General features: G+C 45.7%; 1 protein-coding gene and 1 pseudogene across 5 annotated transcripts in view; one reads left to right on the top strand and one right to left on the bottom strand.

The window, feature by feature from the left end:
- The window catches only part of GNB5 (G protein subunit beta 5), a 78,764-nt gene extending 69,623 nt beyond the window's left edge, over positions 1 to 9,141 (top strand). For 3 of the 5 annotated variants that reach the window (XM_010600083.3, XM_064295229.1, XM_023539500.2), the window contains 2 exons: positions 1,498 to 1,594; positions 5,188 to 6,757. In XM_010600083.3, the coding sequence (XP_010598385.1) occupies positions 1,498 to 1,594; positions 5,188 to 5,438 (348 nt within the window). In that variant the 3' untranslated portion in view covers positions 5,439 to 6,757. The other 2 variants (XM_010600084.3, XM_023539499.2) reach the window with 2 other exon arrangements.
- A 5,924-nt stretch (positions 9,142 to 15,065) lies between these two features.
- LOC100674381 (transforming acidic coiled-coil-containing protein 3-like) lies at positions 15,066 to 16,603 on the bottom strand (annotated as a pseudogene).
- Positions 16,604 to 17,203: the final 600 nt, after the last annotated feature.

The following is a 17,203-nucleotide window of genomic DNA, read 5'->3' as shown; positions in this document are numbered from 1 at the left end:
AGAGCAACTAGGAGTATGTAGCAAGGTGTATATAAATTTTTGTATGAGAAACTGACTTGTAAACTTTCACTTAAAGCACAATTAAAAAAAATAAGTACAAAGATTTTTATGTAAGAATTAAAACCCACTTTGAAATACGGCATCTGGGGTCTTAAATGCTAACAAGCGGCAATCTAAGATGCATCAATTGGTCTCAGCCCATCTGGATCAAAGGAGAATGAAGAACACCAAGGTCACACGATAACTAAGAGCCCAAGAGACAGAGAGGGCCACGTGAACTAGAGACTCACATCATCCTGAGACCAGAAGAACTAGATGGTGCCCGGCCACAACCGATGACTGCCCTGACAGGGAACACAACAGAGAACTCCTGAGGGAGCAGGAGAACAGTGGGATGCAGACCCCAAATTCTCATAAAAAGACCAGACTTAATGGTCTGACTGAGACTAGAAGAATCCCGGCGGTCATGGTCCCCAAACCTTCTGTTGGCCCAGGACAGGAACCATTCCCGAAGACTACTCATCAGACATGGAAGGAACTGGACAGTGGGCTGGAGAGAGATGCTGATGAAGAGTGAGCTACTTGTATCAGGTGGACACTTGAGACTGTGTTGGCATCTCCTGTCTGGAGGGGAGATGGGAGGGTACAGAGCGTTAGAAACTGACAAAACGGTCACGAAAGGAGAGACTGGAGGAAGGGAGCGGGCTGACTCATTAGGGGGAGAGTGAATGGGAGTGTGTAGTAAGGTGTATATAAGCTTATATGTGACAGATGGACTTGATTTGTAAATTTTCACTTAAAACACAATAAAAATTATTTTAAAATAAAGAAAAAAAAAAAAGAAAACAACAACAGCCAAATCCATTGCCATTGAGTTAATTCCAACTCATAGCAGCTCTATAGGACAGAGTAGAACTGCCCCCATAAGGTTTCCAAGGAGCAGCTGGTAGATCCAAACTGCTGACCTTTTGGTTAGCAGCCAAGCTCTTAACTACTGTGCCACCAGGGCTCCAATGTAAGAATAGTCAGTACTCAATGACCATGTAAATCATGTTTTCTGAAGACTGTTTAATGATGTGGGAAAACAGTCATGACATTATGTTAGTAGAAACAATAATGAAACGACCACATTGAAATACACATATAAAATAGAAATGAAAGTGAAGGAAATAATCCATATGTTAGTAATTTCGTCTAGAATTTGAGGTGACTTATTTCCTTCCTTATGCATTTCTAAATTTTTCTGAATTTTCTGCAATGAACATGTATCATGAAAAAAAAGGCGTGTTTTTGTACCTGAAAGGATCTTCTGTGTTTTCTGTTTGACTCTGCCTGAATTCATAGGGAGGGCCCCACAGGAGTTATGGTTGAGGGATGGAATCCTAGGAGAGGTTTTTCCTCTCCAAGCCACAGGAGCCTGTCTGTAGCTTTGTAGTCACTGCCTCACCAAACGGGAGCCAGAGGTGAATGCTTCTTTGCCTGTGTCTTTGCCTCCAGTGTCGCCTCTATGACCTCCGGGCAGACAGGGAGGTCGCCATCTATTCCAAAGAGAGTATCCTGTTTGGAGCATCCAGCGTGGACTTCTCACTCAGTGGTAAGTTTTATATTTCAGAAACTTTCCTAGGATTGTAAAACTGGACCTGAATGAAAGCAAGCTTGCTAACAAGCTTCCCATCAACTAAACTTCCTGTGCACAGATATGCTAATATCTGTGCTAGCGCCAGGACCTCTGGTGGCCCAGTGGCACAGCTAACTGAAAGGTCAGCAGTTGGAACCTACCATCAGTTGTGTCTGGAAAAAGATGTGGCAGTCTGCTTCCTCAAAGATTTGCCACCTTGGAAACCCTACGGGGCAGTTCTACTCTGTCCTATAGGGTTACTGTGAGTAGGAATTTACTCAACGGCACAGTTTCTTAGGTTTTTTTGGTTTGTTTTTGGTGCTTGTGCCAGTTTTCCTCCACTGTGTTTCTTGTCCCACACTTGGCCCATCGCTGCTTTGAGACAGTAAGCACCCTGCCTGCAGCATATCTGCCCAGCCTGATTCATTGTGCCCCACCTAATGCTGCTCTTCAAGGCCGTGATGTATCCGAACCTCACATCTGCAACACCCTTGCACATTTCCTCCCCACATGGGAAAGGGGACTTTTATCGGTGGTGAGGGGGTAAACAAGAGTCCATTTTCAATGTCCTGAAGCTCAAGGCACCTCTGCCCCCACAGCTGGGGAGGCTGCTAGTGAAGGTAAAGGCAGTGCTGATAGGCTCGGTCTCTGAACCATTCATTTTCCCCAAACACACCCCCTTAGACTGTCTCTGTGCTTTTGTGCACACATGCTGCATTCTGCCTGGACATCTTTCTCCCATCTCTGCATGACAAACTCCTACTCCAAAATTTTGTCTCTGCAGTGCCTTTCTTGATCCCTCTTCCTCTAGGATCCTATAGCACTTTACGCATACATAAGCACTTAGATTATGGCTCTTACACGTGGTGCTACGACAGCTTGTGTCTGTTCCCCACCACCTCCACAGTGGGCAGGGACTATGCTTTCTCCTCTTTGAATCTCTAGGGCAAAGCACAGTGCCTGGCACACAACATTACCATTGCTACCATTGAGTCGATTTCAATTCATGGTGACCCCAGTCATATCAGAGTAGAACTATGCTCCACAGAGTTTCAAAGGCTGCTTTTTCAGAAGTGGATTGACAGGCATTTCTTCCAAGGCACCTGTGGGTGGACTCAAATCTCCAGCCTTTCAGTTAGGAGCCAAGCATGTTAACCATGTGCAGCACTCAGGGATGCCTGGCACACATCGTTGTTGTTAGGTGCCATCGAGTCGGTTCCGACACAAAGAAGCCCGATGTACAACAGAACAAAACACTGTGTGGTCCTGCGTCATCCTCAGAATTGTTAGGCCCATTGTTGCAGCCACTGTGTCAATCCATCTCATTTCGGGTCTTCCTCTTTTTAACTGACCAAGCATCATGTCCTTCTCCAGGGACTAGTCCTTCCTGATAACACGTCCAAAGCATGTGAGACAAAGTCTCGCCATCCTTGCTCCTAATGAGCATTCTGGCTATACTTCTTCCAAGACAGATTGTTCCTTCTTTTGGCAGTCCATGATATTTTCTATATTCTTCACCAACACCATAATTCAAAGGCATCAATTCTTTTTCAGTCTTCCTGATTCATTGTCCAGCTGTCACACGCCTATGAGGTGACTGAAAACACCATAGCTTGGGTCAGGTGCACCTTAGTCCTTAAAGTGACATCTTTGCGTTTTAACACATTAAAGAGATCTTTTGCAGCAGATTTGCCCAGTGCAATGTTTCGATTAATTTTTTGACTGCTGCTTCCATGGCTGTTGATTGTGGATCCAAGTAACATGAAATTCTTAACAACTTCAGTCTTTTCTCTGTTTATCATGATGTTGCTTATTGGACCAGCTGTGAGGATTTTTGTTTTCTTTATGCTGAGTTGTAATCCATACTGAAGGCTGTGGTCTTTTATCTTCATTAGTAAGTGCTTCAAGTCTTCAGCAAGGAAGGTTGTGTCATCTGCATATCACAGGTTGTTTATGAGTCTTTTTCCAATCCTGATGCAGCATTCTTCTTCATATAGTCCAGCTTCTCAGATTATTTTCTTAGCATACAGATTGAATAAGTATGGTGAAAGGATACAACCTTGATGCACACCTTTCCTGACTTGAAAACACGCAGTATCCCCTTGTTCTGTTCAAACGACTGCCTCTTGGCCTAAGCACAGGTTCCTCATGAGCACAATTAAGTGTTCTGGAATTTCCATTCTTCCCAATGTTATCCATAATTTGTTATGATCCACACAGTCGAATGCCTTTGCATAGTCAATAAGACACAGGTAAACATCTTTCTTGTATTCCCTGCTTTCAGCCAGGATCCATCTGACGTCAGCAATATCCCTTGTTCCATGTCTTCTTCTGAATCCAGCTTGAATTTCTGGCAATTTCCTGTCAATGTACTACTGCAACAGCTTATGAATGATCTTCAGCAAAATTTTACTTGCATGTGATATTAATGATATTGTTCAATAATTTCTGCATTCTGTTGGATCACCTTTCTTTGGAATGTGCTCAAATACGGATCTCTTCAAGTCGGTTGGCCAGGTAGCTGTCTTCCAAATTTCTTGGCATAGATGAGTGAGCATTTGCAGCACTGCATCCATTTGTCGAAACATCTCAGTTGGTATTCCGTCAATTACTGGAGCCTCGTTTTTCATTAATGCCTTTAGGGCAGCTTGGACCTCTTCCTTCAGTCCCATCGGCTCTTGACCATTTGTTACCTCCTGAAATGGTTGAACATCAACCAATTCTTCTTGGTACAGTTACTCTGTGTATACCTTCCATTTTCTTTTGATGCTTCCTATGTCTTTAATATTTTCCCCTGAGGCTTGAATTTTTTCTTGAGTTCTTTCAGCTTGAGAAATGCCGAGCATCTTCTTCCCTTTTGGTTTTCTAACTTCCCTTTTGGTTTTCTTTGCACCATTTCATTATAATATTTTACTTTGTCTTCTCTAGCCACCCTTTAAAATCTTCTGTTCAGCTCTTTTACTTTATCATTTCTGTAACTACTATACGTTGAAGAGCAAGTTTCAGAGTCTCTTCTGATGTCCATTTTGGTATTTTCTTTCTTTTCTGTCTTTTTAGTGACCTCTTACTTTCTTCATGTGTGATGTCCTTGATGTCATTCCACAGCTTGTCTGGTCTTGGTTCGTTAGTGTTCAATACGTTAAGTCTTTTCTTGAGATGGTCTCTAAATTCAGGTGGGATGGGTCTGGGTTATACTCAAGGTCGTACTTTGGCTCTCGTGGACTTGTTCTAATTTTCTTCACTTCAACTTGAACTTGCGTATGAGCAATTTATTGTTCCACAGTTGGTCCCTGGCCATATTCCAGCTGATGATATTGAGCTTTTCCATTGTCTCTTTCCACAGATGTAGTCGATTATATAGTAAACTCTGTGCCTGTACTGCACCTTGCCTGGCACATAAAAAAAAAAAAAAAGCTAAATCACTTAAGTTTATTAATTGAATGAATTGTTGATTGAATGAATGAATGTGTTGTGAAATGGAAGACAGGAAGGAAGACACTGGTGTAAAAACATCATGCTGCAAACGCAATTTCATTACAGCGGCACTACGTATATCTTTCCTCTTCTAGGTCGCCTGCTGTTTGCCGGTTACAATGACTATACTATCAATGTCTGGGATGTTCTCAAGGGGTCCCGAGTTTCCATCCTGTTCGGACATGAAAACCGTGTTAGTACTCTACGAGTTTCCCCTGATGGGACTGCTTTCTGCTCAGGATCATGGGATCATACCCTAAGAGTAAGAGACATGTTTTTCACTTTCATTCTGTACGTGAGAGGAGAGAAGAGAGTTGACTGGTCTTCCTTAAAGCAGAAGGGTTAGAGTGAGCTAAGATGCGCCTGGTCAGCCAAGGAGAGCTCTGATTTTAGCTCTGCCTGTAGACAAAGAAGAAATGAGTTGCCTAGGAAGGTTCTGAGGCCCCCGCGAATATGAGTGTTCAAGTGAGACTAGACAACCATGCACAGTGAAACCTGTGAAAGCTGGAGCTGGACCGGACTGCCTTGCTTTTCTGGGTCTTGTAAGTTTTTTGCCTTTCCCAGGGTGCTGTCTTACCACTATTCTATCTCTCCTTTTAGTGGAAAAATTTGAGTTTTCCTTCTCTGACAGCTTTCCGCCTTACACAAGTTCTGGCTTTTATAGATTTTACTCTATCAGCATGTAGCTGAGGGAGTAGTTAGGCTAGATGACCCAAATAGTTCCTTTTGACCCTAAAAATTGGATTCCTGTGATTCTAGCCTTTGGCAAACACCAGATTACCTATCCTGCCTCCCTGTAGTGCAGGTTCTTATTCTGTGGTCCCAGACCCCTGTGTGCATATATGCATTTTTCTGGGAAAAGCATCCTTGTGGTTTTTATCAGATTCTCAAAGAGCTCCATGACCTTGTCAAATGTTGGCTCCCTGAAAATACTACCAAAATAGGCCATTCATAATGCAAAGCTAAGTTTATTGCTTACTACAGCGTAGAAGATCAGAAACTTGACAGTCTTAGTAGCATTTCAGAAGGGGAAAACAAAGGCAGATATTTGTAAGACTTTGGGAGTCTGGTTTAAGACAGGTCTTTTGATTGGGGAACTTAATTAGGATTGGACAGATTTGTGGCATAATAGTTTAAGGTTGTTAGACACAGGGGAAGGGTAGGGGGAGGATTTGGAAGGAAGTCTTAAAGAGTAACAGTCATTTGTTGCTTATTTTCCCAAGAAGTAGATGTCTTTTCTAAAGAGGGTAAGCTGAGTATCTAATCTAATGGGTAAATAGGTAAATGGATATTCAGGAAGTTCCTGAAACAAATAATAATGTTATTTGCAACTCCATCTTCCTGGGCAGGAGTTTCCTGAATTAGTGAAGCTAATGTACAGAGTAAGCTGTGTAGGTACAGATGGTTTCCGTTCTCAACCTAAAATAGTTAACGACTGCTAGAAAGGACTCCACAAATGTCCTTCAGATGATCTCCACAGCTAAAGGAAAGGGAAAATCGGTCCATGAAACACCTTGGAGTTAGTAGTAGTAAAGTTGATCCTTTTAAAACTGCCCAACTTTGCATGGAGTGCGTGTGTACATCTGTGTCTGTCTGTCTAAAAGACTTTGTCTCTTTAAGCTCAGGTTTTAAAAGTTGTTTACTATTAATGATCTGTTTGTGTCTTTGCAGGTTTGGGCTTAACTGTCTTCTCACAGTATGCACAGAGGGACCTGAGGGTAGAATATGAAATCTTCACATGTAGATAAATATTATGACCTGAGGCTTCATTGTAACTTAGCTTCAGGGAGCAGCTCCATAGCTGGCAGTTCTCTGAGTGTCTGTGTGTGCATCTATAGCACTATTGAAATCACCACCCCTGGGAAGGTGCTAGTGTGAGCCTTCTGCACAACAGGACACCTTCAAGTCAGTGTTTTCCATTTTAAAATTTATCTCTTTTTAAGGTTATTCGAAATTATACTTGTCTCAATTCATTCGATTACCAGTATAATTCAGCCATTTAATATATTCCATGTTATTTTCTTGAATCAAATTCATTTTAAGAGTACTTTAAACGCTTCAGAGCCCTGGTGGCACAGTGATTAAGAGCTCGGCTGCTAACCTAAAGGTCGGCAGTTTGAATCCACCAGCCACTCCTTGGAAACCCTATGGGGCAGTTCTACTCTGTCCTACAGGGTCATTGTGACTCAGAATTGACTCCAAGGCAACAAGTTTTTAAACTCTTCTGGTTTATCTTGGTGTGCACTGTGACTTCTGGAGCCTTGTTCTGAAAATACTGATCTTAAAGGACTTTATGAGGACTGTATTAATTGGTTTATGATAGAAGAAAATTCCAAATCCAATTAGAAAAATCGTTTTTAAAAATTGTATTTTAATGTAAAAGTATTTTTTTTTTCTGTCTCACTTCCTATTGTCTCTTTTCAGATAGAACATTTTCATTTGTGTGAACGGATTATAGACAAAGCAGAGATATACATAAAGGAGCAGGACTGTTCCATCTATGAATTGTGTGATGGTGTGATGTGTCATTGTAACACTGGAACAGAGCATTTTCTTTCATTTGCGGAAAGACCAAATGCTACTTGTGATACAAATTGTTTTCAGAGCAGTCGAAACCTTTCTGTGTGGGAACACAAGGAAGGAAATTTATTTAAAAACCTGTTTGTAGTATTAGTAGAAACACTTAGGTTAAAGTTGATCTTGTTCCTATAAATTATATTTATTGCATTGCAAGTGTAATTTAATATACAGTTTAATTGATTAGTCTTGAATGATAATGTCTTTGTTCCTCCTACATAGAAAACAAAAACATAAAAGTATATCTTGTCTTTATTTGAAGTTCAGCAATTCCTCTTGAAGATACAGAGCGTTTTTATTACAGGATTTTTTCTTTCCCTTTTTTTTAAGGCATAGAGGCTCATTCTTTGTTTTAGAAACTCCTCTTTCATAAAGATGGCATGCATTACTTAGGTAAATAAAAGGTTACCTCAGACACCAAAAATCATTCCTAGGCAAGACTTGCCTTGCAAGTGGCCTGCCCGTCTGGATCCTTGCCTGAGCGCAGTGCGCTCTGAGTCCCTGAGTTGCCGGGCCTCTTCCTGTGACCCAGCTCCAGCCAGCCCTTCTCCTAGTGGTGGTTCTGGCTTTGTAGGCTGTCCCAGGCTCTGCTCCTCAGAGACCCTCTTCCAGAGCCAGGGACAGGCCCAGACCTAGTGCTCCTAAAACACTGGTGGGCAGATAGGGTGCCAGGCCTACCATCAAAACTGCTTCTTCAGGTGTCATGATGGCCAGTCCATCAAAAATCAGTCAGGCCAACTTTTGAGTTAACTCTTTTTAAGTAAACTTAATGGTTATATTCAGTCATTTGCCCAGCAAACATTTACCGAGGGTTTTACTGCCCACTAGGCACTGGTGTAGAGAAAGAAAGATAAAAGGCCTCTGCCTACCTCCAAAGAGCACTGTCAAGGGAGGGGGCATAGCTCGGAGGGGCCATTTTTCAGCTGCCCCAGCCCGCTGGACTCTAGTCTGGGCAGAGGCTCAGGGAAATGGACACAGTGTCCACCCAGTTCCTGCCAGCTGAAGGAACCAGGCACCAAAGTGTGTTCCATGGAATTTCTGAGCCCTGCTCCCAGAAAGCTGCAGAGTTTGCCCCTGGTCCAGCCCCTCCTAGCTATGGTATCCCCTGCTGTCTCTGGCACAGACCGTTTTGTGTCTCCCTACACTCTGACCTGGGCTTTCTGGCTCCCAGAAGTAAGGGAGGGATGGAGCAAAGGAGGGGCCAAGTAGACTGAGGGGAAGAGGCATAGAGCATCTTCAATACATGTGCAAAATAGCCATAATTTCCCAGTCAAAAAAGCAAATTTAAGGGCACTATGAAAGCATTCCATAGAACACATGGACAGTAAGCACCTCCCATATATGTTTAATCTCATGATGGATTTTGTTTAGTATTTACTGATAAAATATTGATTTGGCATTGTTTTTTTATACCATCTAGAGACTCAAGATAAACTCCATGTAATAAATTGTGTTTTGCATATTGAAAATAATGCTGAGTGTATTTTTTTAACCAGTTTTTCTTTTTTTCTCAAGGACTTGGAGTCAAACCTACCAAACCAATTGTGGGGAGCCAAGAGGATGTGCCCCAGGGGCGCATGGCCTTAGGCATGTCAACACCTTCCCCCCACCCACCGGCCCCCGCCAGAGAAAAGGTTTAGGCAGGAAGGGGGCTTAGATGAGGAGGTATGGAGTGTTTATGGGAAATATTTGTGAAATGAAGCCAAGTCAGCTGCAGTCAGCCTTACAGAAGTGAGGGCCCCGGCTGCCTCCCTGTTCTCCTGGAATAAGCCAGAGGCCAGAGGCCAGCGGCAGGCCCTTCATCAGTCATGCCTCTTGTTACCCCAGGTCTCCTCCGTGCCCTTCCCTAAATTATTGGTGGCTTAAAGGCAGCACAAGGTTGTAAAGGCCTCTGTAAAGGTTGCTTGGTCTGTGGGTGATACAAACTGCTAAGCACTGGGCCCCTGATTGGAAGGCTGGTGATCAACCCTGCCCAGAGAAGTCTCAGAAGAAAGGCCTGGGGATCTACTTCAAAAAAAAATCAGCCATTGAAAACCTGTGGAGCCCAATTCTATTCTGACCCTCCACAGCAACTCATTTGGTTTTTTTGTTGCTTAGCCAGTGGCTTTGCTGACAGTAAGGACTCATCTGTAAGTTTAAGGGGCAACATGGTGACAAGTGAAGGATGTAGGGCTAAGCTCAGACCCACCTCTATTACTTTTTCAGGATATATAATTTCTAAATTTCTCTCAGCCTCAGTTACCTCATCTATGAAATGGGACAGTACTAAAGTATGGCATGTACCTACCTCAGCCTTTGGAACAGGTTCAACAAGGTTAATTCCCTGCTTCCTCCGTCTGTCCACCCATCTTCCCTCCCTCCTTCCTTTTCTGTTCCCCTTCCTTCTCCTCCTACCCCTTCCCCCTGTTCCTTCCCTCTCATGCCCTCCCTCTGCCCCTCATTACCCTCTCCTTCGCTCACCCCTCCCCTCCCCACCTTCCTTCTCTGTCTTCCTCCTCCTACCTTTCTCCCTCCCCCTCCACCTACTCCCTTTCTAACCCTTTTCTTCCTCTCCCTCCTCTTCCTTCCCATCTTCCTCCCCCCCTTCTTTCTGTCTCACATCTCTCCTTGTCTCCTTTCTTCCCAGCCTTCCATTTCCCTCCCCCTTTCCTCTTTCTTCTCCCTCCTTTTTCCCCATTTCCTCCTCCATAAGGGCACTTCCTACACATGTATCAAGTCAGTAATTATCAATTAAAGATTCACCTGGGCAGTGGTTCTCAAACATTTTGGTCTTGGGACCCTTCTATATCTCTCTCTCCAGACATAGTAGACAAATACACGGCTCAAATTCTGCCTGCTGGGAGGATTTTTCCTCACCACTGTGCCTCAGGGTCATCTGAGCAGGCTGTAATGCACAGCTGTCCACTTCCATGTGGTTACTGGCATATAGTATAGACCCATCTGTAAAAATTATTGAAATCCCCCCAAAGAGCTTTTGTTTATGTAGATTATATCTATCAACATTTGTCATATTAGAAATTAAAACAGAAATTTTAAGACACAAGAATACAGACACATACCTTCCATTAGCCATCAGGGTGATAAATCCATCTCATGTCACATAGCCACTGAAAAACGAACAAAAAAAAAGTGTTATTAGGAAAACAGTTTTGACAAAAGGACCCCCTGAAAGGAGGTGCAGGACTACCATTTGAGAACAGCTGATCCGGACTGATGAGCCTTTTCGAAAGGCCTCTATGTGAGGCCTGCCAAGGCTATTTATTATACCTGGGGGTGTGGGGAATGGGGCTTGGAAAAGAAGGAAGAGACAAGGGCAACTAAGGAGCTGAGGAGAAAGAAACAAGGGCAATTGAGAGCGGGGCTCTCAGAGGTGATTTAGAGCAGCCTCAGGCAGCATAGGAGGCCCAGGAGGGGTACGGAGAGGCAGTAGAAAAAGCTAGAAACCAACTGGGGCCAGTGAACCACTGGAAATCTTCAAAAGACAAAAGCTGGATCCTGGGCTAAACCCAGCCAATAGGTTAGAATAACAGGTTGGGGTTAGGGCTACATTGTTGTCAGCTGGCTTCCCCCAAGCCTGGGAGAGCTGACTGAGCAGGATTTGTAGATCCACATTCTCCAAATGTGTTTGCTGGTAAAAATCATCTAGGGCAGCAGCAGGTTACAGACACAGATCCTTAAGGGCCCTCTCCTGGAGAAATGGACTGGGTGGGACTGAAGTGGACCAGGAATTCTGAGGAGGCAAGCAGGTTGGAGAAATACCTGGGCAAACCCTGTCTCTGTGGATCTTGTACACATTCCTTTGGGAGAATATCACGGTAAACCATGTACCCTCTCATCTGTTATAGGAAATAATCAGGTCACTCTTCAGGGCATCCCACAGACTCCTCATTTTCCAGACAGGACTTGGCCAGAACCAGGCTGGCTTGCATGACTGATCAATCTGCCTAGGGACTGTGGCCCCCAGTGGGCTGACTCAGGGACCATTCTGGTGAAAGAAATGAAATTATTAATATGTTTGTGTCGTGGTAAGAAGGACTCAGGTCGTCTACTGAGGAGATGGAACCAGGAACAATGCTCTGGTTAATTTAATCCACATAAATGGGAACAAAGTATGGCATATGTTGCCTCCAAAATCCAAAGTGGCCCACCAAGTGTTGTGCCTCTTTTTTCTTAGTATGTGGTACAGGATGCAGCAGCTCGTCTTTCCCCTTGAACAGGATATTTGAACGTGCTTCAGACCATTGAGCCTCCAGAAACTTCACTCCTCAGACAATTCTGTACCAGCAGAGGTCCAATCAGGAGAGAGAAGTCACACAGTAATTTGAACAGGGAAGTTTGATATGAAAGAGTATTTACTATAATGGGGTTAGAATAATGAGGAATCATCTAGTAATGAAGAGAATCCTAAAGAATACAGGAGTGGTAGTAGGTACAATGCACAGCTAGCTACTACCTTAAAGCTGAATGCTCCTTCAATGTCTCTAGTTCAGCAATAACTAAACCCTACCGTGACCGCTGTTTGTCTCTACCCAGCACTAGACCGTAGGGTCCCTGAGGGCAGTGACCACATGTCTTGTCCTCCTTATATGCCCAGTGGGGGTGGGGGGGAGGCAGGGACTAGCACCCCAGAGGCACTGAGTAAATATTAGTGAATGAATGAATGAACACCCACAGGAGGACTAAACTTCCGTGCCACGTGTGCGGGATCTCCGCCGCACACAGGATGCCATTCTCCATTCTAGAGATGCTTACAAGGGGGCGTGGTGCAGGTCTGTGTGAGCCCGTGGCAAGTTGGCAACCTCTCCTTAGCAGACGGGGAAAGCCCAGCCCAGCTTCACAGATGTGACTGACTTCTTTCCCCACTACTGTACCTTCTTGGGGTTCTTAGTACCCAGGCCGGGAGCTAAACAATAATCCCCAAAGAGTCTCCCTCTGCCCCGATTGCTATATGAGCCCGTGCACACCGCTCAGCCTCTCTGGGCCTCGACTTTAGGACTGTAACAGTAACAGCCGAAGGTAGGCTTCTCAAAGCCTCGCCCTCTCTGAACTTAAGAAAATCACCGGCCATGGCGGGACGGGACAGGGCATCCCCTCCCAGGAGGGAGAGGCGCCTGACCTAGATAGCAGGCCCAAGTCTGGACCCTCAGGAGAGACCGTGCCACAGCACGCGCATTGTGGGAGCTCACGGCGTTGCTGCTGGACGCCTACCTGAAGCACTGCGCCCCGGAGCCCTGCACCCCAACGTAGGAGCTACCCACGCCCAAGGGCGCCGTGCTGCGCCCCACTGTTGACCACCTGAAGCAGCACCACTGGTCCTTCTTCCAGCTACTGCCGCTACAGGGGAGACCATGCAGAGCTGGTGATGCAGGTTGCGCAGGCGACGTTTGCAGATCGATGGCTGCAGCCTCAGCTGGAATCGCGTGGTGTCGCTCGTGGCCTTCGTGGGAACGTTTCTAGAAAGACTGCTGCCGGAGGTGGACCTGGGCCGCGGGCGGTGGCCTAAGAAGAACGACGTTGACTGCAACTGCCTGCGACTGGTGGCCGTGCTGTCCCCTCAGCTGGCAGAGGAGCACAGCGCCTGGCTGGTGGCGCACGGGGCGGTTGGATAAGCCGGCACCTGGAGGAATCCAGCGGCGCCAGTCTCTTGAAAAGGAGAAAGCTTTCTTCAGAAGGACTGGGATGTTTAGAGTTAAAAGTCCAGGTCTCTCCTCTCGTGGCTGAGTCAGACTGGCAGAAATCAGTCTTGCTAGACGGTTCTCTTATTAACTCATTCTGGAAGAGTTGCGCACGACTTGGGTCTGTACCCTTGGCCTTACCTATCCTTAGCCGGTTTCGGGAGCTTTTAGAAAGCGCCCACGTTAGGTTTGGATACTTTGCTCATATAGAGACTCACAACTAGTAGCAGTCAGAAGTGGCCGGGTAGACCCCTTCTCCTCGACCCACTATGAGACTATTAAATGCACCTTTGGAGAGACATACCCATTGACCCCGTCGCTCTAAAGGTCGCAGGGCATTAACGTGGAAGGTCGTCCGCTTGTCCAACCCCCACACCTCTCAGGAGGAAAGGCCACAAGGTACGTAGGGGTCCAGCTGGCTCTATCTGGCTTTCAGTTTAGCTCCTTAATTGCCTGCCTATCGTGGCCCTTCGGGCTAGAGGGGCAGGTGGTTTGGCCTGCAGCTCCTAAACTCAGCTAATGACCAAGGAAAGCCCCACAGCCGGTTGGTAAACCCACAAATGCCTCCAGAGTTCTCAGCTAGACCCCCTGTTTTGTTTTTCTTAACGGAATTGAGTCAAGGACTGAAGTGACCCACATTATAGGCTAAATGCAGCCAAACTATGAAAACCAGCAATTTAAAAAAATCTGAGGAACTTGGGGAAGACACCACAGGAAATTTAGGCATCTCCTGTGACAGTTTCGTCTTAGACTTCTTGCGATGAATTGGGTTCCTTTTGAGGAGAAGGGGGTAGTGTCTGAGTCAGAGCCTTGACATAACAGGTTAGCATTAACTCCTGCATTTTTGTGGTGTTCTTGTTGGTCCTCAACCATCAGGGTCTGTGAACTTCAGTTTCTAAGAACCCCATCTGAGCCATTTTTTTTTAATTCATTTTTTTTAAATCTAAGGGAAACTTCAGTCTACATTTTAAAGTGCTCTAGTTTAAAAATGAGTGTAAGAGAAGAAAAGTACACAAGACCTGTTTAGAGACAGAAATGGATGGGCAGAGAGACACACACACGGACAGAAGGAGGGAGCAAAGGCTACTAGCCAGTGATTCCACATCAGATCTTTTCCTCCTTTGAAATCAGGTCATCACAGATTCTGGTCAGTTCATCGTTTTCTTTAGTCTTCTGCTTTGATGGTCTTCTCTAGCTAGTTGGTGCACCTCTGCTCCTTCCTCAGGCTTGCCTGGAAGGCCAGTGCCTTTGCCTGGGCCTTGTTGTGCACCTGGGTGGTTTCCTCGTTTGCTAGACTGAGCTTCTCTTCGGCGTGGGCCTTCAGCATTTGGCATCTCTGGCTTTCCTTCTCAATTCTCAGTATGCAATTCTCAAGGCACTTCTTCAGTGACTCTTCATTCTTGTGGTAGCCTTCAATCACCTCCTTCTGCTTCTCAAGCTGCTTGAAGAGGTCAGAGAAAGATTTTTCCATGGAGTCCAGGTCTGTGGTAAGCTGGTCTCGTTCTTTCAAAATCTTTTGGATCAGACACAAGGAAAATATGAGCCCTAGAGACTGGTCCACATAAGCTAGAGACTCCATCAGCCTGAGACCAAAAGAACTAGATGTGCCCAGCTACCACCAATGACCTCCCTGACAGGGAACACAACAGAGTCCCCGATGGAGGAGAAAAGTGGGGTGTAAAACTCAAATTCTAGTAAAAAGACCAGACTGCGATTGGAGGGACCCCAGAAGACATGGCCCCCGGACTCTGTTAGCCCAAAACTAAAACCATTCCTGAAGCCTGCTCTTCAGACAAAGATTAGACTGGACTATAAGACATAAAATGATACTTGTGAAGAGTGTGCTTCTTAGCTCAAGTAGATACATGAAACTAAATGGGCACCTCCTGTCCGGAGACGAGAGGAGAAGGCAGGAAGGGACAGGAGCTGGGTGAATGGACATGGGAAATACGGGGTGGAAAGGGGGAGTGTACTGTCACGTTATAGGGAGAGCAGATAGGGTCACATAACAACGTGTGTATAAATTTTTGTATGAGAAACTAACTTGAACTGTAAACATTCACTTAAAGCACAATTAAAAAAAAAAAAAAAACCTTTTGGATCTTGGCTTTGGCAAGCTCCTTCTCTTTCTTAGCCTCCTCTGTCACCTGGCACGCAGTCGCTTCAAACTCATCCATGATCTTCCCCATCTCCTGGTTCTTGGCATAGAGCTCCTCACACCTGCTCTTCAGCTCCAGGTTCTCCATCTGCAGGGCTCTCACTGAGGCGTCCAGGTCCTCTGGCTGTACTGCAGTACGTCCACGATGAGGTCCACTTGTAGGGGTGGACCCCCGGGCCCAAGGACACACGGGGGAGGGCTCAGAACAGGAACATCCAGAGATCCCAAGAAGTCAAATTCCACCAGCCTTGCTTCTGGCAGACTTCCTAAGGAAGAGTTGCCCACAGCCTGAGTGCTGCTGGTCGTCGTGGCCACAGGAACCAGTCTACTGGGGCTGTCTTTCAGGAGTGGGTCAAATTTGAGGTATAAGGACTGTTTCCTTAAGGCAGACTCCTTAAACGAGGAGGCTGCAAACTGCTCCAGATAGTCCACCTCGGCCCCTGTACCTAGAACTTCAGCTGGGTCTCTGAAGCATTCCTTGGTGAGGCCCGGGGAGGGTGCCAGCTCGGCAGGTGTGGCCGTTGGCACACAGCCTGGACTGCTCGTGGGGACCCACACATCTGAAGAATGCTCTCCACCACCACACTTGGAGCTATTTGCAAGTGGATTGCAGGTTGTACAACCCCTGGGTTGTCGGGGCAGGGTGCTTGTCTCTCTCCGTGGGAGCCTGTTGTGCCTCCTGGCCCATGGAGGGGGCCTTGATGCCAGGCCTCTTTCCCAGTTTCCTGGGGGGAGGTGCCCTTTTGCTGGCAACGTTGTCAGAGAAGTCAAACTCGAGCTTGATAGGCTCGCTCTTTGCAGAGTCAACCGTCTGCCTGGGGCCCTCTTCTTCCTGAAGACTTGGGGTCAGGGCCCTTCCTGTTCTCGAAGGGCTGTGTCCACAAGACCCGAGGCATGTTGAGGGGGCAGGGGTCCCGGAAGCCTCTATGTCATCCATGGTGCTGGCCAGCAGCTTCTTCTTTTCCTCTCTGCACTTTAAAAGAAAATTGATTGGGAGGGGGCAGTGTTTTTGATGAACAAAAGCTGAGTAAACCTGATACGCCTGCAGGTCTCCCAGCTGAAGTTAAAATGCCATACGTGGAGTTCAGTTCCCATCTCCATTTTTCTGAAGGGAGTAGCTGAAGTTCTGCTTGCTTTATTAGGTGATAACTTTTTTTTTTAATTGTGCTTTAGATGAAAGTTTACAGCTCAAGTTAATTTCTCATACAAAAGTTTATGCACCTATTGTTATGTGACGTTAGTTACAATCCCTATAATATGACAGCACACTCCCCCTTTCCATCCTGGGTTTCTTGTGTCCATTCAGCCATTTCCTGTCCCTTCCTGCCTTCTCATCCTGTCTCTGGACAGGAGCCGCCTGTTTGGTCTCATGTATCTGATTGAACTAAGAAGCACACTCCTCAAAAGTATTATTTTTGTTTTATAGTCCAGTCTAATCCTTTTTTTTTTTTTTCCTAATATTTGAAGAGTGGGCTTTGGGAATGATTTTAGTTGTGGGCTAATAAAGAGTCCAGGGGCTGTAGTTTCAGGACTTCCTCCAGTCTCTGTCAGACCATTAAGTCTGGTCTTTTTATATGAATTTGAGTTCTGCTCTGCACTTTTCTCCCACTCCGTCCAGGACTCTCTGTTGTGTTCCCTGTAAGGGCAGTCATTGGTGGTAGCCTGCACCATCTAGTTCTTCTGGTCTCAGGCTGGTGGAAT

The sequence above is a fragment of the Loxodonta africana genome, chromosome 12, assembly GCF_030014295.1.
Source record: "Loxodonta africana isolate mLoxAfr1 chromosome 12, mLoxAfr1.hap2, whole genome shotgun sequence".
Taxonomy (NCBI): Eukaryota; Metazoa; Chordata; class Mammalia; order Proboscidea; family Elephantidae; genus Loxodonta; species Loxodonta africana.
Note: the sequence above shows the minus strand (reverse complement) of the source record. Positions and strands in the feature narration are given on the sequence as shown.